General features: G+C 40.3%; 1 protein-coding gene across 2 annotated transcripts in view; it reads right to left on the bottom strand.

Moving 5' to 3' along the window:
* Window positions 1–24,064, bottom strand: part of FSTL4 (follistatin like 4) — a 573,664-nt gene extending 549,600 nt beyond the window's left edge. For both annotated transcript variants that reach the window (XM_072990161.2, XM_072990162.2), the window contains exons 1-2: window positions 23,935–24,064; window positions 10,019–10,154 (exon numbers count right to left, since the gene is read on the bottom strand). In XM_072990161.2, coding sequence (XP_072846262.2) covers window positions 10,019–10,144 — 126 coding nt within the window. In that variant the 5' untranslated portion in view covers window positions 10,145–10,154; window positions 23,935–24,064. The remainder of the gene's footprint in view (window positions 1–10,018; window positions 10,155–23,934) is intronic.
* Window positions 24,065–24,488: the final 424 nt, after the last annotated feature.

Here is a 24,488-nt window from a genome sequence, read left to right as displayed (position 1 = left end):
ATCAATATTTTTCATAGTAATTCTATACATTCTCTTCTAGAAATAGTTCCACATATCATTAAGAAATATAGACAATGTGCAAGAGGGAAAATCAAATTCATACAGATATTTTATAATTCTAATTATTAATTATGTACCTGATAGTATTTATCCATCATTTATACTATCTCTTCTGCAGCCATACAGATAACTGTGAATCAGTCTACTATCTACCTTGTAACCATGTATATAATTGCAACCAAATTTTTCAGTGGTCTTTTTTCTTTTTTGCATCCAGCCAATCTGACAGTATGTCCATTTCTGTGATTTCAAGTATTTTACCTATTACTTCATCTATTTGTGGTGTTCTAGATTCCTTCCAGTGTTTTGCAAAAACTATTCTTGCTGCTGTTACAATATGAATAGTTAGATATGATTTTTCAGAGTCTAGCATATCTGGCAAGATATTTAATAGGAATAGTTCTGGTATCATTGGTACTGAAGTTTCTCTTGTAGTATCTGGTTCACTTTACTCCAGTATATTTGGGCGTCTTTACACATCCACCACATATGATAAAATGTTCCTTCTTTCTGTTTACATTTCCAACATATATTTAAAAATTGGGTGCTTAGTTTTGGCCAAAGTTGTGGGGGTCATGTACCATCTGTAGAACATTTTGTATATATTGTCTTTGAATGCAACAGACCTAGTTAATTTTATATTTATTTTCCAAATTTGTTCCCATTGATCCAGTTCAATATTATGTCCTACATTCTGTGCCCATTTAATCATACATGCCTTTACCACTTCATCTTGTGTTTCAAAATTTAACAGAAAATTATATAACTTAATACATTTTTTCTCTGATTCTAGAAGAATTCTGTCAAAAGAGGTATTTTCTAGGTAAAAGCCCTGTTGATTATCTTTAGCAAACCTTGATAGTAATTGTGATCATGCCCACCAATGCATTTTGATAACTTGATCTACTAACTCTTGTGTTTCTCTTCAGATCTCTTCAGACCCATGCTTCTATTTTGTTGTGAGCCTTACAATTCTTTACAAAGTGAAGGTAGTGAAAGTTGTAAATTCTTTTGCTGATAAAACTGGATCCAGATCAGCTGTCTTGAGCTTCAAAAAGGTACTTATTTAAAATTTATTTAGCAAGTAACAAAGCTGTTACAAAATCTCTGACCTCTAGAATATGCTTACAAAATCCTATTATTGTCAAAATCCATGCTCAAGATTGTGGCACATAGTTAAGTTTCAAGGAAAGCCTGTTCGGATATATAATTTTATTTATTTATTTATTTTTACCACACCTTTCTCCTTAAGGGCCCATACTTTACATGGCTATAAGGCATTTAATTCTGTACTGAGTTTTTCTTTTTTAGGATTCTATGAAATATAATATATGTATTTAATGTATTCGTGAAGGTTTTCACGGCCGGGATCTAATGGTTGTTGTGGGTTTTTCGGGCTCTTTGGCTGTGTTCTGAAGGTTGTTCTTCCTAATTTTTCGCCAGTCTCTGTGGCCAGCATCTTCAGAGGACAGCACTCTGTGCTCTGGTGTAGTTCGCTTGGGAGACTGCACTCCCAAGCCAACTACACCAGAGCACAGAGTGCTGTCCTCTGAAGATGCCGGCCACAGAGACTGGTGAAACGTTAGGAAGAACAACCTTCAGAACACAGCCAAAGAGCCCGAAAAACCCACAACAACCATAATATATGTATTTGTTTGTTTTCTTTAATAGTAATCCAAAAGATAGATGATACTTTAACAACTATTTACAGTTTAATAATTAGAAGTCTGTGCCTTTCGTATGATACTCAGCAGAGATACCTGCTATCTGCACTTCTTTACATTATTATTTTGGTACTCCCTCACTCAAGTGTTTAAAGATAATCTGGAAATAAAAGGATATAAAACTAGAGACCCCAAAGGCCTTACAAGTTTTTATGCAGGTGATGTGGCTTTAGCTTTAGCTAACCCTAGGAAAAATCTGCGAGCACTACTTAAAACAATTGACTATTCCAATAAATTAGCAGGATTAACCATAAATACCACTAAGACTGAATCATTTCATGTAAATATGAGTTGAGTGATCAGAATTAAATTATTCAGTTGTTTCAAATAAAAACAATTAAAATATATTAAATATTTGGGAGTATAGGTTTATAGGAATCTGAGCATCTTACCTTGCAATTATGATCTGATAATTAAGAAGACCAAATGCAACATATCTGAGTGGAATGTGCTAAATTCGTCTTTCTTAGGTTAGATAAAAGCAATTAAAAGGAGTGTACTACCAAAATCATCATCCATATTTCAGGTAATACTACTAATGCCTCAGGCAAAAGTCCTTAAATGGTTAACAGTCTTAAACAGATCTGTACTATACCAAAAGTTATATAGGTTGTGCATGAAGACAATGTATGCAAAACTGCAACGCAAAAGCTAGGGATCTTCATGTTCAGTTCTATTTCGGTGCTTTTCAACCTATACATTTTTGGTACATATGATGGAGGATGACAGAACACCATGTTTTTTTTAAAAAATCCCTTTACAAATTATACATTGGAAATTTATAGAAAATGACAGTGTAGATGTTCAGCTAATGTGGTTCTACGCTGCTCAGAGACCATTGGTAATGGCGCGGTTAAAAAATATTTCTAAATAAATAAGTAAATAAATAAATAAAACATAACTGGCATTTGTAAGATCTCATCCATCATGTTCAGAGTTACTTCAAGCAATTGATCGTACAATATGGTGAAAACATAATTTATACAGGGATTTTAATGGAAGATGAAGCCTTTATCTTTTAAACAGCTACATCAACCCTTCTACCCACATCCACAACAGGCTTGTTCCACAGAACAAATAAAATAGATGTTGGAAGAACAGTAACAGACTTAAATCAATTGGCTCTAGATATGACTAATAACCTAAAGAAAATAATATCAGTGTACAATCTCCTTCTTAACTCTACAGATAATCAATACTAGGGACTCAACATTAGAGATGGGATATTCGTATTTGTATCCCTGGGGATACGAATACAAATATCACAGATACAGGTGGCAGGGAAATTCAGTCCCTCTTCCATGAACCGGCCCATCCACTTATGAGTCATCACACGGTGCGCGGGGTCAGCAACACCCCCGTTGTGCCAATCACAGAAGTAGCCCAGCTGGCACATCCCCACCCCTCTGCAGTGCTGACCACTCAGTAGTGGAGAGACTCCTCATCCCACCTCCTTGCTAGATTGGTCACCAGCACAGGGAGGTGGGAAAGTGCCAGCCAGGCTACTCCGATGATTGGCACGATAGGGATGCTGATGGCCATGTGCACTGCATGGCAACCCAGTTTGGGGATGTGGTACTGGACTTCTCTGCTGCCTATGTCCATAATATCCATATTTGTATCCCCAGGGATATGAATACAAATATCAGATCTCTATTTAACATGAATCGGCAATCAGACCTAGAGAAAATCCTATCAGATGGCACCTGATAAAAATATCTGGTCTCAAAACCTTTCCAGTGTGCCTCAGCTCACATTCAAGACCATTTACTGAAATTACTATTCCAATGGTAGAAAAACACCACTTCGGTTTTCTAGAACTGAGGGTTTAGGATTATGTCTATGTTAAAGAGGTCATGGATTTAAGAGCACACAGTGGTATATGTGGTGTGACTGTCCAGTTGCCCATTTATTTCTGGATTTAGTAATTCATTATTCCTGTGCTACTTTCAAACAACAAGTAGTAGAAGATTCTAAACTGTTGCCTATTAGATGTTGCTGGTTTTTAAGGGGATGACAACAACTTTTTATAGGAAGACCTTGATAGATTTTGTGTTGTAGCAGCTCATCTTGTAATAAGGTTGCAAAATGCTCATGATTATGTCTTGCCTATGTGGTATGAACATATGCTTTATAGCTAGAAGAAAATCAAGCTAGACTCATTTTATTTAAGGTATTAAATAAAATTCATGTATACTAAATATTAATAATGAAGATACCTATACTACAACTCCAGGAAAATATAGAGTAGAACTAGCAGTTAATTGTGAGATAAAAAAGAATGACTAACTGGTATGTTTGAAGCATTATGGATCTGATGAATAAGATGCCAGGAAATTGGAAGAATTTAGTTCCATTTTATTCTTACTTGTTATATTGTGACCTGCTGGAATAAAGGGTGATCTGTCGAGGAGGTATTTATTTGTTATGTGATATTTCAAGATATTGGCCAGGATCCTGTTCATGCTTCTCCATGCATGTATAGCTGATTATGTTATCAGCCATGAACTTGAATCCTAAAGCTTTCTATTGTTCCCCTGCCCCTTTCACATCCCCTTTCAGGTTCTGAAACTCTCTAGGGATTTCTTTTGACTTGTGACAGCCTTTGGGACAGCACCAGTGATTTTGGGGCTTTAACATCCCTGCATCTCAAGGTTTCCAAAAAGATTGAAAGGGATCCCTAAAAACCTCAGGACCAGGGATGGGGGAAATAGGAAAAATCAAATACGGCTTTGTTAGGCTTATGTACGTGAACCTTCATGAACAGGATTCTAGTCATTATATACACTGGTCACTAGTCACAGCTGATAAAGTACATGAATATCCTGAGGAAAGAACCATATTACACCACAGAAGAACTCAAATTAAATTTATTTATTCCAAGTGTTTTTATCTACTGTTTGCTTATGTATTAAAAATGGTCACTGTTGCTCATTTGGAATATTGCATGTGAATCTATAGGGCAGCTTAAAAGGAGCGTTGGAAAATCAAGTCCATACCAAGGAGACTAAGGTTAGATAAAGAAGGTTATAAAACTATTATGTCTCGACTGTTTGAACAAAGGCAGTCCTATTTTTCATCTCAGCCCCCAGTGTCTAATAAACCACCCTTGCCTGTGAATGAGTGTTCCTCGGACGGGGCGTTTCCAGAACATTCCTCTTCTCCAATTAAGTCCTCAACGCAGAAGCCTAATGAGAATTCCTGTGCGGATGAATCCTTGGACTGTGATGCCCTTGAACTTTTGAAACATCATTCACTGTTGACTTACCAGACGGTTTCTCGCATTTTTACGCAGCTTACTTCCCTCACGGCTGCTGTGAGGGAGCTCTGCCACACACACACCCAGATGTCGGTTGTTCCTCCCAAGGGTCTGAGGGATATTCCTTCTGACTTTCATCAATTTGCTTTTCATTGTCCCTCGCCAGATAGTGCTGCTCAACGGACTTCTATGCAGCCAGCCATTCAATTGGTCTACGATCCACACGTGGCTGTTATCACGGTGCGTCCTTCTGACAATTCCGCAAGCTACCCATGCTGGAACAGAATTATATTGGCCAAGAGACACCTCGCTGCTCTTCTCAGAATGCCTATTCGGAAGATTGATCTGGTCAACATTGAATTATTATCTAAGTCTCATGTTGAGAGTAGAGTACTATTGAAGTTTGACTCTCACCTTGTCCCGGGACTTTTGTTTGCATCTGCACAGTTTCTACGTACTTGGGGAGTTACCCCCCATCGTTTTTTTAAAGATGTTATTCCAATTAGACCTCTTATATCTACATTGCCTTTGCATGCTTCTTTGCAAGTTTCTTCAGTTGCCCGGACCTCATGTTGTAAGAGTTCTACCAATCCTCTTGATTTGCCCCTGGACCCCCTGCAGAACTCCATCCTGATCCCAACTCCCTTTCAGAAGACTATAGGAGTACTTCCTAATTCGCCTAAAACACAATCATTGCCTCTCCAAAATTTCCCCTCTGATAACTTCATGAATCTACCCACGACATTCTCAGGAACCGCCCAGGATCCACAACCTGATGTTGACCTTCCCAAACAACGGGACATCTCCGATTGTAATTTTATAGCTACCAACTCTTCCAAGCCCTCTTCTGTTATCCCGCTATCCCCAATTTGTTTAATCAAACGTAGTGTAACACCCGACGCTTTTCTCCTAGTTGATGCTCTTACTCAAGATCCTCCCCCTTTAAAGTTTGATCTAGTCAATCCCAAACTTACATTTAATAGCACAAAATCCTGTAGGGATTCAAATCGTTCCTCCTCCTTAGGTATTTGTCATACTATGCCCTTAATTTCCTCACCACAATCCAGCCCCAGCCCACCCCAGATAATTTCCCCTCGCCTCCAACCTGACTGTTCCCCCCCCTTTCCTATACCATCCACCCCTAATCCTAGACTTCCAGCCTCTTCTTGACTGGTTGATACTTCTCAGTTCCCCCCTATTTCCCCTTCTCATATTAAACTCCTCTCTTGGAATATTTCTGGGTGGCAGAGAAAAGCCTTAGATAAGGATTTAACCAGTTTTCTATCCGGCTATGATATTATTATTCTACAAGAAACCTGGTCATTAACACCTCCGTTTATCCCGGGTTTCACTACGTTTCATATACCCGCTATTAAACTTAACCCTAAGGGTCGCCCTGCAGCTGGACTATGTTGTTTTTCTCAATCCTCTTCCTTGTTTACACTATCCTCTATCCCTTCCCATTCCAATTATATTCAGATTCTGCTACTGCAGTGTAACAAATTTACTATTTTACTTTTCAATTTATACATACCGCCTTCTGCTCCTTCCCCGAATAATTACTGGACCGAGATTGAGAATCTCGCAAATCTCCATTTAAGGACTCACTCCACAGCCTCTGTTCTTCTTATGGGTGATCTAAATACCAGAATAGGACCTAATAACATCAAACTGGCTAGCCATTTGAAGTGGGATCTTGAAACATCAACCCCTCCTTGGTTCAACCTTGCAAGATCCTCTAAAGATCAATCTATCAATGCTTATGCTGCTTTGTTAGCCAACCTTAGTCTCAGTCTTCAAGTTGTTATATTAAATGGAACTGTGGGGAGAGACATTCCTGGGGGTTATACTCATTTTTCTGTCAAGGGCCCCAGTGTAATCGATTATGCCCTTGCCTCCCCTACTCTCCTTCCATTTATATCTGATTTTTTTGTTGAAACACGAACTGACAGTGATCACCTGCCCCTTCGACTATCCTTAAATCTCCCAGTCCGTCCCCCTCCTATTACTCCCCCCCTCTCAGCCCCACACCACGCCTTAAATGGTCCCCTCAAACTGACACTGACTTTTTATCATGGTCACAATTGCCAGAGACTATTGACCTTATCAATACTATAGGTTCAACCAACTCTACCCCCCAGGCCATAGACACTTATGACTGTCTCTTGGCCTCCTTGGTTCAAGCTCTTAGTAGGCCTTATCGGTCTTCTTCCCACAACCGAGCTAATTCTTGGTTTGACTCCGATTGTTGGCTGGCAAAGAAACAGGTCAGATCCCTTTTTCATTCTATTCGAGCTTACCCTTCCCCTAATGCTCTCAAAATTTACCTCGAAGCCAGAAGGTCTTGTACCACCCTTCTGGATATGAAACAACATCTACACGCCCAACGCAAATGGACCAATCTGTTGCAAGCCATTCTTTCTCGGAATTTTAAAGTTTTTTGGTCCCTTGTTTCCCGTACAAACTTATCTTATACTCTCTCTCCGTACTCTCCAATACCCTCTGATTCTTGGGTTACCCATTTTTCTAAAATCTTCTCCTCCTCGTGCTCTCCCCATCACTCTATCATTTCCTCTCAAAACTTCCCAGATTGGCCCCCGGTTACCTCTGATGAGGTACTAGAGTTAATTTCCACCCTTAAACCTGGTAAATCCCCAGGGCCTGATCATGTTATCTCAGAGATCTTGTCTAATAATCCTCTTTGGTGGTCCCATCTGCTTGCCAAATTATTTACCATAGTAAATCACTCCGGTGTATTTCCGGACTCTTGGCTATCCTCTATTCTGATACCAATCTTCAAAAAGGGCGATCCTTCTCTCCCTAGTAACTATCACCCAATCAGCCTACTGTCTCATATAGGCAAACTTTATTCTAAATTTCTCTTATCAAAACTATCAGCTTGGGCCTCTTCTAAAAACCTCCCTGGGAAGGAACAGATAGGCTTCCGTTCTGAAGCCTCGACTCTGGATCATGTTCTGCTTTTGTATCACCTTGCCGAAAAATACTCAATCTATCACAAAGCTAGACTTTTTGCCGCCTTCGTCGATCTACGAGGAGCCTTTGATTCAGTTAATAGGAATTTACTGTGGGATAAACTTAACAACTGGGGTATTGAACCCCGATTGCTTTTTTTGCTTAGGTGTCTCCACTCCTCTAATATATGTCAGATTCGGCTGCCAAATTCCTATGAGCTCTCTGACAAATTATTAGTTGACAAAGGTGTCCGGCAGGGATGTGTCTTAGCCCCACTACTTTTTAATTTATTTTTAGCGGACCTGCCTTCCTCTCTTTCTGCTTCTACTGATGCTGCACCCTCTCTTAATGGTTCCCCAATTTCTGTGCTTTTGTACGCGGACGACGCAGTCCTATTATCTTTAACAAAAGCTGGTCTCCGTCGTACCCTATCTAAATTTCAAACTTTTTGTTCAGCTAATGATCTGGTTATAAATGCTGACAAGACTAAAATAATTAACTTTTCCAACTCCGTATCACTATCTCCCTGGACAATCGGAGCACAAACCTTTCAGCAGGTTTTATCCTTTAAATATCTAGGTATCACTCTGCATCATAAACTCAGTTGGCGTCCCCACAAAAAATTGGTTCTATCTTCCTCTAGCCTCCATCTTAATGCCATCTCAAAATTTCATTACTCATCTGGCAATCAATTTGTGCCTGCAGCGTTGCTTATTTTTCGGACTAAATTGCTTTCCCACTTACTATATGGAGCTCCTATTTGGATTGAGGCCATAGATCATGATGTTGACACTTTGGCAGCTGCCTTCTTCAGGAAAATCTTAGGAGTCCCCAACATGATTCGTCTTTCAACTTTAGTTTTGGAATTAGGTACCCATCTCCCTTCTACCCTTGCTTGGTCCACCACATTTAAATATTGGCTTCGTTTACATTTAAACTCCAAGCCCAATTCCTTACTATACGATCTACTCAGAGACAATTTCCTTTCTAAGTGGCTGAAGTTGATTGAGATTAAACTTCAATCCCTTGATTTGAATCTAGAATCCCTAAATGATTTAGGAATTCAACAGGCTCATGCTCTTATTAAATCTAAACTCTGGCAGCATGAGTTTGAGATTCTTGCAGCCAAACTGAATCCTACCTGTTCCCCGCTCTCTTTTGGCCTTTTCCCTTCACTTGGTTATCACCCAAATTATTTTTCCTCACTTATCAACCCCAGGTCAAGAAGAGCATTTATGTTAGCCCGATTTAACATTTTTCCCTCAGCGAACCATGCCGGTCGATTTGCAAATATTCCTAAAGAGGATCGATTATGCCTGTTCTGCCACTTGGTTCCGGATACACTTGATCATATACTGTTTTCCTGCCCAGTTCATTTTTCCATTCGTAAGGCACTACTAGAACCCTGGTTATCTTCCCTGCCGAACACCCCTGAGATGTTTCTGAATGATTCTTCCTCCCGTATCACTGAAGCTGTCGCTATTTTTTTGCTTGAGATTCTTAAATTAACTTCCAAGTTATAACCCGTTGTGTTTATTGTTAGTAATCCCAGCTGTATTTATGCCAATAAAGGTTTGGAGAAAGAAAAAAGAAAACTATTATGTTATCATGATTTGAAGATCTGTGGAAATTGCCTTGAAAAAAATCCCTCTTTGCCATGAAACTTACCGGCAACATCTCTCAGTCTGTCCTATCTCACACATATACTGGACAAGTCAAAGGTGAAAATATAAGTACATTTTGCCCTTAGTTCCTTAGAAGAAAACTGTAACATAAAGGTGGCAATTCTTTCTTTTCTTTGAAAAATATGAAAAATGGCATTTGTCACCATCACCCCCTTTCACATGTCTATCTTTCTTATATGGACTGCAAGTGAGGTGACACACAGTGACACTGGAAAGAACAAGGACGGAAATGGCATTGAAGCAACATAAAGGTTTACAATATGACCAGATAGGCGGGGTATAAATGGAATAAATAAATAAATAAATAAATACAGTACCTCCTGCGTTGGCCTCCCAGTGCCAGAAGAAAACTGCCTGCTTCTGTTTGATTCCATCCATCCCCATGTTGTTGACAGGAAAATCTCAAATAATAGGAGAAATGGCCAGAAGCTCCTTGACTTCATTTTTTAAAATCTGTGGGAAATAAGACAACAGTTGAAGCAGAGTCAGTGAATACCCTGCTAATTCAAAAACCATGTTGCAGCTATATGAAATGTGAGATAGCCTTGTGTTTGCCTACATATTAAAAATTGATCCATGCCATCCATACCATTTGGGAATCTATGGCTAAGACTATAGTACACCGGAATGAATAGCAAACCTAACTTTCATTACATGGTTGTCAGATCGGACAAAATCATATTCTGTAATTTACAGTAATGTCAACAGCAGGGAGAGATTTTCAATTATTAAAAAGTTTCTGCTTCTGTCCTGCAGCTTATCACATTCATGCGTAACTGGTGTCATTGTGCTCAAACTGTACCTGTCCCAGGATGGGAGTGGAAACTATTTAATTACTAAAAACCCTTCCTGCCAGCAACACCATCACTCTTACATAGGCATAATCTATGGAATGGGGTTTTGGCCATTTTCTCCTTTTTTATTATCAAAGGTCCAGATAGATGTTTTTGGCTAGACAGTTAGATGATCACTGTCATGTGAGTTGACAGTGTATTGTTCTCAGTACCGAAAAAATATCCAAGACTACATAAGCAGTCTCACACAACAGTTGAAGAAATGATGTGACACATCGTGCTAAGGATCCAAACTGAAGATACAGACACGAGGCCACTTCAGATGTTACAACAATTAATAGTGAACCTTGGGGTCTCAAACATCCCTTCTGCTTCTCTTCTTATGTTTCAGAAGAGAAGAACATTTTTAATAAATCTGTTTGCTGCTATATCCAAATGTGTGGAAGTGTTACTTCATGTAGCTATCAAGCCAGGATCTGAAATCATAGTTTGAACCTGGGATGTTTGAATTAACCATAGTTAGAACAGATCATAGTTTCCCACATTTATGAGGTAATGGGATATTGTTTTGTTCATAATCATGACTAGAAGCTCATCTATCAAGGAGAAGGTACATATAGACTTAATAGTAAAATTACACCTGAACAGGGCCTTACATTCATTTTTTACTTAAAATGTATATGACAAACAGAACAAGGACAAGACGGAGGTCTTGAGGGTGGGCGGCCCTTCCATTAGCGGTATAGGTAACTCCCTTTCTTTTGGGGGGGATGACCCTTGTCGCAAAGAATGAGGTCCGCAGCTTGGGGATACATCTGGATCTGGCACTTACCACGGAAACTCAGGTGGCATCCATGGTCCGCTCTGCCTATTTTCATCTATGCGCTCGTAATCTCAAGATTAGACCATTGTAATGCACTCTATGTGGGGCTGCCTTTGAGGTTGATGCGGAAACTTCAGATGGTCCAGAATGCGGCAGCCAGGCTTCTTAGTGGGGTGAGAAAATATCAGCACATCTCCCCCACTCTGGCTGCCTTGCACTGGTTGCCCATCCATTTCCGCATTGACTTCAAAGTGTTAATGATTACATATAAAGCCCTAAACGTTTTGGGACCTCAATATTTGGCAGATCATCTTCTTCCACCTAGATCTACCCGGATCACCTGACATAGCCAGCAGGGACAGCTGAGGGATCTGATGCCGAGGGAGGCCCGGAAGGGAAAAACAAGAAACCGGGCCTTCTCGGTGGTGGCCCCTCAGCTGTGGAACACCCTCCCTACCAAAATTCGGCTGGCACCCTCACTGGGTGTTTTCAAAAGCCAGTTAAAAACTTGGCTGTTCAGGCAGGCCTTCCCTCCAGTCAATTAAGTGATTTCTCTCTATATATATATTTTCTTTCTTTTCTCTCTCTTTTAAGTCATGCCAACTTGGCAATATCTTGTTTGGAATTTAATTGTTATAACTGTATTTCTGTGATGTTATCCATGATATATTAATGATTTTACCACTGCAAGCCACCCTGAGTAGACATAGTTTAGAGGGGTGGGGTAAAAATCTAATAAATAAATAAAATAAATAAAAATAAACATTGCTGTTTTGGAGTTTTGTTTTTTAAGTACTAATTCAATTGGTCACATGTGAACACTGGTGCATTTTGAAGCAAACACAAAGGAACTGCCCTTCTAAAGGTGCAAACCCTCAAAACAGTCTGGCTTGAGTGATATTTGAAAAAGGTGTTTCCGTGTGGTTGCCCCCAATACTCTCCCCGAGTCCTGTGAAGTACAACAATCTTACAGGGATTCGGGAGGGCATATAAGCAGAGCAGTTTTGGCAACCTCCAAAGGACTGTACTTCCACCACTCATGTGACATGCATTTCTACATGTTTTATTGTATTTAATCATTTATATGGAGAATTTTATTGTTATATGTGTTATTTTTGTGCTATGCACCATTCTGGGTCTCGATGGAGAGAAGAAAGGCATATAAATGAAAACATAATTAAGGATGAATGAATTACAATTCTTACATACTCATGTTTATGTGTTAGAAACAGGTGGCCCAGATACTTCAAATTGAGTGTTTAAGAATGTGTGCAGGAGTCCTGATTACCATGTATAATAAGAGGTTGCTTCAATATTAAGATTCTGAATGAGTGTTTTAGTTCATGCAACAGGAACTGCAGTGAGATTAGGAAGTAATGGACTAGTATTCTGCTAGGAGTCAGATCCAGTTTAAATACTGATAACAGAAACATACTATAGTCGGTTAAAAAGAGGTGGGCCATCAATAGGATAATTCTTTAGCTTCTGAATATCAGCATCTGAAACAACTACACCATCAACAGCAACAACTTTCTAAGGCCTCAGAAGAGCACATTTCCCCCCCCAGATTCTCCATAAACTATTACTGTCTTCAGCCATTTTGTCAGGTAGAAAGGTGGGTTACAAATGTTTCAAACATATAAATAATGGCTGTTTACACAATCATCACTATAACTCTGGTGTATCAACCACATTCTTACCTTTCCAATTCTAGCAAAAGTTGTGTGGAAGATATAGTTTTACGGCATTCTGTTACCAATATCTGCATAAGAAAAGACTACAATTTTGTTTAAGGGAGTGAGGACTGGTGTGCATAACTGCAGTACCGGCTTGATAGACAGAAATTCATTCTGTTTCATAAGCTAGATGTGCTTTTCTAGTGTCATTTTCAAAGCTTAATCATTTGAGTGATGGGGGCAATTTCTTGCTTTGTTTCATTACAAACACTCAAAAAGATGAGATTCTCAGTTATTTCTTTTCACCAAGCTTAGAAGATGCTTTCCAGGATGTGCAGCAATTATTAGAATGATTGAACTAAAATGTTTTTGATCTGCCAAGCTAGAAGCCCTGAATGCTAAGCCCTACTGTGATACAATTTCTCTTCCAGCGCAAATGTAACATGAGGGAAGAGCGACTTGGGGAAAATAAGGAAATCGGTCACATACCACAAAGTTACAGGTTTGTGCATATGTACCTCATTATTAACAGAATATGGATATAGTATATGAATTAAGTAAGAGATAAATACTGTTGCTGGGGTGTGTTGACCATAATCATTAGCACAGGATCGCAAAAGTATTATTTAATGACATACGCAAGGCAGAGAAGACATTTTAGTTTTTGTAGGATAGCCAATTTCAGTTGAAACGCACAGCAGAACACTTTTCTTTTCTGAACCATCTGTTCAGTGCAGTCCATGTCTAAATCAGTGAGGTTTGTACTGAATTAAGGATGCATACAGCATGTATATCTAAAAGTTTCATGTAGATTTCAGGTAACTACAGACAGTCATGAATGCACTCTGTTCTCTTGAAGGAGAAGAAAGAATGCTAAGACTCCAGAACCCACCTTCTGTATGAATATATATTGTTATACATTTATAGTAGGGGGAATAAAGAAGTAAACTGCCACTGCACCAAAATCCATCAGCTGTTTTTTTCTCTCCTTACAAAGCTTATCTGTTAGCTTGCAGAGAGGCAAGGGCTTTCCACATATTCCTTTCTTTGTTGTTTCATGTTTGTGCTGTGGGCCTGCAAGCTGTGACTTGTTTACTTATATCCCTGGACAGTGCCTAGTGTACATTCAACACTTTCCCAAATATTTGATGATCCTACTACAGTAATAGCTCTTGTAGCATCTAGACTGTGATTCCCCTTGACAGAAACCCTTTGAATGCGAGGAGGAGTTATTTGGTAGCGCACATCCCATTCTCTGACATACATCAAGGCCAAGACAATCTACACTACCAGTCTAAAAGACTGGCCACAATCAAGGGCAGCATAATATAAGAAATTTGCTAATACAAATGATGGTTGGAGTGCAGGTAACATCTCTGCTGAGAAACCGACTAATAGGCTGTTATGTGGAAGGATTTTATAGTGTTTATACCTACTCAAATTAGATCAAAATTGTTTCTAGAGAGCACAACACATTTATAGAACATTTACTTAGACTCCACAATTTTTTTGTTACCCTCCTGACTTGAAAGAGGCCTAAATATTATAGGTGATGGCTAAATGAAGCAGAGCCACACTACATCAGTAAGGTACAAAAATAAGTCAATTGTTTGTTTGTTTATTTACAAGATTTTTTTTAGCCGCGCCATTACCAGTGGTCTCTGAGCAGCGTGCAACAATATTAAAACTTTTAAAACATTAAAACCATTAAAAACAGGCAATATTATAATAATATCCTATATTAAAAGCAATCATTAAAACTTTGATATTAATAAATCCTGCTGCTCATATGGCCAGCTAAAGATTACTATTTAATTAAAATGCTGGCTAAACAGAAAGGTCTTTGCCTGGTGCCAAAAAGTCAAAAGTATTGGAGCCAGGCGGATCTCTATAGGGAAGGTGTTCCAAAGTTGGGGGGCAACACCTAAGAAGGCCGTATTTCGGTATGCCATTTCCCTCACCTCTTTCAGGGATGGGACCTTCAGAAGGGCCTCCTGGCCTGATCTTAGAGGATGGGCAGGCTCGTATGGAAGAACGTGGTCTTTAGGTAACCAGGTCCTAAGCTGTTTAGGGTTTTATATATCAAAGTAAGCACTTTGAATTGGGCCCGAGCAGCAATCGGCAGCCAGTGTAAATTTTTCAGAATCGGTGTGATATGAGTCCGTGCGGCGGCACCACTTACCAGCCGCGCAGCCCGGTTTTATTTATTGCATTTATTTATTTGTTGAATTTATATGCCACCCACTCTACCCAGAGGTCTCTGGGAGGTTCTGTGCCAGTTGCAGTTGCAGGACCATCTTCAAAGGCTGCCCCACATATATCACATTGCAGTAGTCCAGTCTGGTTGTTAACAGTGCATGTGTCACTCTGCTTATCCAGGTAAAGGCGAAGTTGATATATTCCCTGCAGCTGTAAGAAGGCACCCCTGGACACCAATTCTACCTGGGCTTCCAAGGTCAGACCTGAGTCAAGGAGCACCCCCAAGCTGTGGACCCTGTCCTTAGGGGGAGTGTAACCCTATCTAAGGCAGGGAAATGGCACCTACCAACAGCACTTCCAACTTCTCTGGACTGAGCCTGATTTTATTGACCCTCATCCAATCCATTATCAAATCCAGGCATGAGTTCAGAACAGTGACTGCCACACCTGGATTGGAAGAGAATGAGAGGTAGAGCTGGGTGTCGTCAGCATATTGCTGACTCCTCAGCCCAAACCTCCCCAGAGATTTCATGTAGATATTGAATAGAACAGGGGACAATATAGAGCCCTGAGGAACCCCATAATGCAAGTGCCATGGATCAGAGCTACTGTCCCCCAGCACCACCTTCTGGACTCGATCAGCCAGGTAGGAGTGGAATCATCGTAAAACGGTGCCTCCCATTCCCATCCCAGCCAATCTGTCCAGAACGACCACCATGGTTGATGGTGTCAAAAGCCACTGAGAGGTCCAGGAGAATCAACAGGGATGCATTCCCCCATCTTTCTCCCAGCAAAGGTCATCAGACAAGGCAACCAAGGCAGTCTCCATCCCATAACCTGGCCTGAAACCCGATTGAAATGGATCTAGATAATCCGTTTCATCCAGGAGAGCAGTAACTGTTTTTATGCAAAAGTTGTATTTCTTATATTTTTCATAGAATTTGTGACACTGGATAACATTACAGCAAACAGAACAATTTTATTATGCAGTTTGAGGGAGTTTATCTTTTTTGGGGGGGGGGTTATACCCACAAAACTGAATTAGTGAACAGTAATGAGGAAACCAAGCATTTATTGTAGTTTGATTAAGTCTTCATGACAGATATGAGGCCTAAACTCACTTGGTGGGCACAACTAGAATAAACATTGAATCAGCTTTCAAATGACGAGTCAATACTTGTACATATCTGATTTATTCAGCGGGCCTGCAAATTTAGGTCATTGTTTATACACTGTGATACAGTAAAAAAACATTATGTATGTATCCATCTATCCACTGTTGGACCCTCACAATCTGAAAGAACACACCTCAGTGCCTGATCTAAAATTCTATTCTAGTTGTCTTATAATTGATGAAAAATTCATACTTTTTTACACAGCACCTAGCGTATCTGACAGGTAGGTAGCATGATTTACAATTTTAATTAATAAATAAATTAATAAATTGTTAGTATGAATTATCCTTGCAATAATTGTTTTATTCAAGCCACTATTATTCCTATATTATAAAATGAGGACTGAGATGGGAAAGAAGAAATTGTGGCTTGCATAAATCCACACTAGAAAAATCTTATCAGAGTGGAAAAGTGAATCACTTAACTTCCAGCCCATAAAAAATGCTCTTGAACCTTGAACATAAGAACCTAAGAAGACCCCTGCTGGATCAGGCCAAGGGGCCCATCTAGTCCAGCTTCCTGTATCTCACAGGGGCCCCACCAGATGCCTCCGGGAGCACACAAGACAACTAGATACCTGTCTCTTGATACCTCTCCCCTGCATCTGGCATTTGGATGTACCTTCCTTCTAAGCCTGGAGACTGTACATCCCCATCATGGCTTGTAACCATCCCCTGCATAATTTTACATGTCTCAATCATATCCCCCCTCAGGTGTCTTTTCTCTAGATTAAAGAGTATCAGATGCTATAACCTTTCCTCATAAGGGAGGTGCCCCAGCCAGTAATAATTTGGGTTGCTTTCTTCTGCACCTTTTCCAGTTCTACTATGTCTTTTCTGAGGTGCGGCGACCAGAACTGTATGCAATACTCCAGGTACAGCATTACCAGCAGTTCATACAATAGCGTTATAATGTTGGCTGTTTTATTTTCAATCCCCTTTTTAATGATACATGTTGGTTACATGTTTACTGAACAAGAAATCCTTTGGTGGGATTTATCACCAATTACGTATGTATAAAACTCTGTCAAAAGAATACAGGTTGGCTGTTTGTCAAAACATTAATTTCCGAGTGTTCTTATAGAGAAAGCTAAAAGTGGAATTTCTACTTCTTTCAGCAAAACATAATGTTTTAAAGAAAACTACTGAGGCAACATGGGCCATGAAATATATTTACTTCCAGGTCTGCATACTCAAGGTTAGTTGATAGCTGAAGAAATTTCAAGCCTTCTGTGCCCAGGGATTGAAAAATGCCAAATGCATTGGAAAATGAATTCATGCACAAGAATCTGAGCCATGTCTGATTTAACTCTCCGCAAAACATTCTTAAGATTATTGATCAAAGGACGGAATGCTTCTCTATGGAGTTTGCCCTGTTGTACTCTGAACACAAAACTCATTTGATATTTCCAGCAGGGCACATCATGAAAACTATTTCTTCACCATGCCTTATGTTACTTCTCCTACCTAAAATCAGATTTGCTGTCAAAAAATTACCAGGTTAGTGATAAAACCAAAATGAAATGGGATTCAACATATTTTCATTTAAATTACTGAGGTTAAATGCAATCAAAACCCATGCATATTTACAAGGATCTCGGATTTTGAGGTGTAACTTATGTGTAATGGAGAAGGATGGCAAAAATCTGACCCAATTCCAAATGTAATCCAGTATAATTAAGCACAGATGTGCTGATCCTATATATTTCAGTCTCATTTCAACAATATCAGCACCGGTCTTCTTAATGCATTATACTGCAAATATAACAAAAAGCAGAACTATGTTTTTCACTTATTTCAATAGGGCTACTTGTGTAATTGTTCTGTTCTGTTCCATTTTGACCATTGAAATTCAGCATTTTTGGAAAGAGGCAGTTTATTTGCAGCAGTTAGAAAGATGCTGAGTTATTTCCTTTTAAGTAGCTGTTCACAGAAACACAGGGAACTGCCTTTTTACCATTGGATCCATACTGTTGGCCCGATATGTTAACTCTGACTGGTGACAGCTGTCTAGAGTTTCAATAGTTGTCCAGAGCAGGAGTTTTTCCTGTTTTTAGGGAGATGATGGGGATTGAATCAGGGACCCTATGTAGCTTGGGCTCTAAATATATTAATGCTATTAAGGTAAGTGGAAAGTAAGCTATTGTGCATAATATTATAAGCTGTACTTATGCTATTCCCTGTAGCAATACATGAGTAAATCAATCTTCACAAACTTCCAACCTTGCAGCGCCTATTTTATGAAGACTGCTATCCAGAATTTTGGACTGCAGTTTCCACATCTGTTTATCATTGGCAATACAGGCTGAGGATTCTGGGACTTGCAGTTCCCTGATGAAACCTAGCTATCCACAATATTTCATACATCTCTGAATAATGCTTAGCTTTTCACTTAAAAAAAAGTATCAACATTGCTTATTAAAACCAGTTTTGCATTATTGTGATTTTATGTCTACATTTTCGATTAAAGCCACAAACATATGGAATACAACCAGTTAGTTCCCCAAGTTTAAAAACTTGGTTGCAGTTTCTCCAGTCCTTCTGTGTTGATTAGGTAACCTTAAAACATATCCTCTCCCCTCAATCCAACCCTTCCCCAATGCAAAATCAGCACAATAACACTGACCTACTTTACAAGCCTACCTTTTCTTACACAGTTAACAGTTTCACATTTTCAGTTTGAAAGTTACAGGTTCCTCAGTTGTTTGTACTACTGTGAAAGAGTACTAAAACTACTAATGAATTTGGATGGGCTGACATTGAGACAATGACTCGGTGAAGAGCTACTATTTTTGTATCTCTTTGTCAACGGACATCAAAAAGATTAAATGTTGGTATGATACCACAGCAGAGATTTTGATCCATATCTCATGTGATGGGGATGTTCAAGAAACTCACTTTAATAAGATAGGAGACTGAGATGTTTTGGTATCCTTTGAAACAATAACAGTTTGTGCTGCCATGACTGCAACATAATTGCATACCTGAAATTTGAATAGTCTGTCAAACAGATCTAGTACAAACTCCACATAATAACAGATAATTATCTGAATAGATCTAGATTCCTTGAGCAGGAAAGGGGGGGGCGGAATACTGCCATTGTACTAAAAGAAAATGATTTTCTGTTGGTCTGTGGCCACGCTTTAACACTAGATTCATATGTCTAGATTCAAATGAATGTCCTTAACTCTGAAAGTTGAAACTATGAAATAGGTTTGATGAACATATCTTTATTTAAAGCTGTAGCTCATAGGGAATGTCTTCTTTTTTTAAAAAAAGATACAACAGAAAACAAAATATTGTTCCACGGGCAAAGTCTCACACAGTCCCAGTGATAGAAAGACAGACAGACGGACAGACAGCCATTGCCTCCAGACCCTGTTCATTCACACTTTCCTTTTTTTTGAGAATGACTGTGTACTGCAATTGTATATTAGTTCAGAAGGAATGTCTCGAAAGACCGTCACAACTTCTCCCATGTTAAAAAATACAAAAGGCAGAGTGAAAAGGCAAGCTAAAATATGTCTTCAAACTACGAATTATCTGAACCATTAGTTTAAGAATAGTTTTAACATCACAACATGCATGCTTAGAAGGGAATAGAAATCATTATCCTTGCTCAGGAATTCTTCCATTCATATGTATGGGTCCATATCCATAGGACTGAAAGAATGACAATGTCAGCCATAGATAGCTATAAGGACAAATTAAGCCCTTGGAGTCCTAAAGAGTCAAACGATTTATTGGCTATAATAATCTTAGAACAACAAAGCTGGAAGGGCTCCTATGGATCATCAAGCCCAGCCCCATCAAGGAGGAACAGTGGGGAATCAAAGTGTCAAATTCTGAATCTGCAGCCCAATACCTAAACTACTGAGCTATCCAGAAGTCCAAATACAGTTGAATGCATCATAATAAATATGCCTCCAAAACAAATCCTCAAAGTTTTAGAAGAGGTAGCCATCTTAGTCTGCGCTATCCTATCAGGCAAAAACGAAAGAAAAATAAAAAATAAAAAACATTGTAGCACCTCAAAGACTAACTGCTATATTGTAATGTGAGCTTTTGTGGACAAGTCCACATCCTCAAAGTTGTACATTTGATGTTGCAGTACTTGCAAATCCTTCCCTTCCCACCCTAAAAGGCTGGCCAGTTACACAATCCTTTTGTTATGTCTAGATAAAGATTACTGCAATTTGCTATACATGGTGCTGCTGCCTTTGAAAATCTACAGGAGACTCTAGTTAGCAGCCTGGCACCTGAATTGTGAACTAACAGTGACCCAAGAAGAACACATCAGTAGAGTTGTTGCCAGTCCATTTCTAAGCACAATTAAAATTAACAGTACTTATTTTACAACTCTATATGATTTCATACCAAGGTTCTACTACTTATGCCTTGCTTGCATATTAAGATTACTACTGAAGGACTTTCTCTGGGTGCCTCTGCCCCTTCAGGTTTGGGAGTGTGGCAATTGTTTACACAGACTTTTTAGTTGTACTCCACTATTTGTAAAGTGTTCTCCCCAGGGAATACTTATCATTATTTCTCTTGAGATTATATTTTATTCTGCAGTTATTCAGCTTTACTTTACTTTATTTATTGTTGTTTTAATAGTATCACTGTTGACTATCTCTGGTCTCATTGTATAACTTGTTTTTATTATTTAGTTAGCCACTTTGACAAGATAAGTTACTGGGGGTTCAAAAACACACCAAAAGTGAGGTGATGATTTAAGAGCACATCTGAAAGCAATACTGATTTATATGAGTGATTGGTTAAACATGCATAGTCATCCATAACTTGCAATCATTCTTAATTAAGCATGTTCTTTCACACTGTGCATTGGAAAAGAAGGCACTCCTCTGAAAATGAATATGACTATTTTCCTCAGCTGAGCATCATGGAAGTATACAATACATTCAGGACTTTAGCCAGGATATGGAAGTATGTATTACATTCAGGACTTTAACCATTTACTGAAGACCAAGCAAGCAGAAAAAGGCATTAGTGGAAAGAAACTAACACAGACACTAAGAACAGACATCTATCTGCCCTGCTGAACCTGAGATAAATGCTATTTACAAATAAAGCACAATTATTTTTAAGAAAGTTAAATCCAGAGTAGCAGCAGAGGCGACATCTAGGGGCAGAACAAAAAAGCAAAACTGCAACTCTAAGGCACGATTTCAGTACCATAGCCTGTGGACAGCTCATTCCTGCTGCATGATCCAGTTTCCAAGGTTTCTCCTTAATTATCAAAAAGTATTAAATGAAAATGCTTCAAACAGCAGGATTAGTTGTGAAGACCATTAAAAAGGAAAACATAACCTAACCATAAGGACACACAAAATCTAAAACATTACAATTTCAACATAAAGAACAGGAAAGTATAATATAGGATTAAAACTGGATGAGAAGATGTTTCCGTTTGCAATGTTTTAAACTACCTCTGAGAGAGAAATGGCCTAAATAGATTCTAGCATTTTTCCTAGCATCCCAACATGTAACAGAATAAACAGCCTGTCCTTAAAATTGATTATTTGAATATGGTTTGTGGGTTTGGTACTTTAAAAACAAAGGCTGTAATTCTGTTCACCTTTAATTAGGCTTGCCCCATTGAACACAATGGGACTTTTCTCCAACTACCCATTAATACAAATGGATGTAAGAAATCGGCAGTTCTTCCACAGATTCTCTGTACTTTTCCACTGAAAGCACACCACTGTTTTAAGTACATTTTGTGTTAGAATGCTTGTGACCTGTTCTCTTTGCATCACTCAAGTTCAACTGAAGGCTTTTCATTAAATAGTACACTTTGGATTGTAACTATGTAGCTACTTTTCACCTTTTCAGCTTGTTCTTTCCAATATAGCTTCTCTCTTACTCTAGAGAGTAAGATTAAGCCATGATCTGTCCTTTTAAGGAAATGCCTGAAGCCAGATCTCTATAGTTTTTATCTTTTTAAATGTATTCTAGACGCAAAGGTGTGCAGTGCATGAAGTTTTACATATATTTGATTTTATTTGAGAAGTTTATTTAATAGGCACTTGGAAGAAGTCTGGGTCAGTTCTATTAAAACATACAGTTCCATTTCAACAGTTTGTATACAAACAATTTAGAGAATATGAGTTATAAAACATTTCTTCATATGACCTAAGCCAGTCAAATGATAATCAGTTTGTTGCCTGTTAATCCACTTATGCATACACGGTGTATTATTTAGGAATAAACATCATCAAACTCAATGGGACCAAACATCTCAGTTTAGCAAATAGTAATAGGACAGGGCTGTAAACCTGTGACTTCAAACTAATGACACTTAAAACATAATTCTATACAAATCCAGTTAAGAAGTAAGCCTCACTGGCACTTCAGATGTGGATAAGGATCACAGCCTAAACATCATCCTTAGTTTCAAAATGACATGGTACAACTTAAGTCAAAATATTGAACAAGTAGGATGTGTGTCTGTGAATGACGGCAAGGAAGAAAAAGACTTGAATAGCTTCACTCTGTTTCAGCCATGGGATCAACAAATCTATATAGTTATATATTATATGAAGACAAGACTGTCTGTACCTGAAGTCTGGAGACAGCTAGCTGCAACTGCATTGCATGTACCCGCAAAACAAACCCAGGGGCTTTGGAGCACGAGATGGTAGGGATTTAAAAACTACTTTGGTATCTCTCTCTCTCACACACACACCATACAGCATGGGGGGGGGGTCAGCTCCCTGTAATTCCCATTGCAAAAGAACCTGGGTTCTCTGTACTGTGAACAAAAGTAGTCTCACTGTGCCAGCAACTCTCTGAGCTCCTAATTGTTACACTGGAGCTGGAAAGAACCAGGATCCTTGTGTTAAAAGGAAAACCACAACCCAAGCTAATACCCCTTTCTAGGGTCACCTAAAGCCTGCAACCGCTGCAACTAAAGCAGTGTGTTCCATTCGGATTTGCACTAGAACAGCTGAGCCAGAGAGAGAGAGAGACGAGAAAGGATGCTCTGGGCTTTGGCAAAAGATGAAGGAGTACTGCGGCCGGGCGGCCGGCCATTCCCCCCCCCCCCCCATCCTTCCTTGCCCCACTCGCCCTCGCTTCTGGAAGGCTTCCTGCTCGAGGTGCTATTGAACACCAGCACAATCCCCGCAGCAAAAGAGGCACGGAACCTGCAGCTACGAGATCGGGGCTTGATCGCCTTTTCCTTCCTGCCTGCCTTCCTCCTTCTCTTCCTCCTCCTCCCCTCCCGCTTCCCCCGCCAGCTCCTTCGCACTGCATTTGGGGCGCCGGTTTCTCAGCCCGCAAAGTTGAAGGGCTGTGAAGTCGCTCGCGCTCGCTCGCTCGCTTCCCCCGACCGGGCTGCGTCGAGAAAGGACGCGGGAACTGCGCTGAAGTAGGCGGGCGGGCGAGCGGGCGGGCTGCTTGTACGGCGCCACCGCTCGGGCCGTTGAACGTCCTGGGAAGGGAGCAAAGAGGAGGAGGCGGCGGCGGCGGCGGCTCGTCTGCCCGCTCGCCCAGCCGTCTCCTTCCCACCTGCCGGAAGAGCCCGACGACCTTCGAGGCTTACCTGGCGTGGCCCAAGCCCGGCGGACGGAGCCCGCTGGACAGCACCTCGCGGCCCCCGGAGGAGGCAACGTCGGCGTTGGGGTTGGGGCTTGCTTTCCCGGCACGAATCTCCCCTTGAGGAAGAGGCGAGGAAGTCTGCGGGAGCCGTCGGAAGGACGAGGGGAGGAGAGCATGAACAGGGCTGCCGGGCGACGGGAAAGGGGGAAGAAAAGGGGGGGGAATGGAATTCGAAAGGAAAAGGGACGGCGGGCCGGGGCGAGGCGGGGGGAAGGACGAAGGGGAGTCTCCCCTCCGGAGAGCAGGAGGAGGAGGAGGAGGACGAGAGCAGCCGCCCCGGTCGCAATCCCGGCGCGAAGAGGGGTCCGCGCAGCTTTGCTGAATTCCTGCCCTATTTCTGCTGTCTGGACTGGCGCTGCGTGACGTCAGCGATGTATTTGCATATTCTACCCAATAGCCGACACCTGTGCAAGGCACCGGCTTGAAGCGCGGGAGGGGGAAAGGCGAGGGAAAGAGGCGGGAGTCCCAGGCCGGGGGAAGAAAGGAAACGGCGGGCGC

The sequence above is a fragment of the Pogona vitticeps genome, chromosome 2, assembly GCF_051106095.1.
Source record: "Pogona vitticeps strain Pit_001003342236 chromosome 2, PviZW2.1, whole genome shotgun sequence".
Classification (NCBI taxonomy): domain Eukaryota; kingdom Metazoa; phylum Chordata; class Lepidosauria; order Squamata; family Agamidae; genus Pogona; species Pogona vitticeps.
The sequence above is the reverse complement of the archived record's forward strand: the minus strand, read 5'-3'. Positions and strand labels throughout refer to the sequence as shown.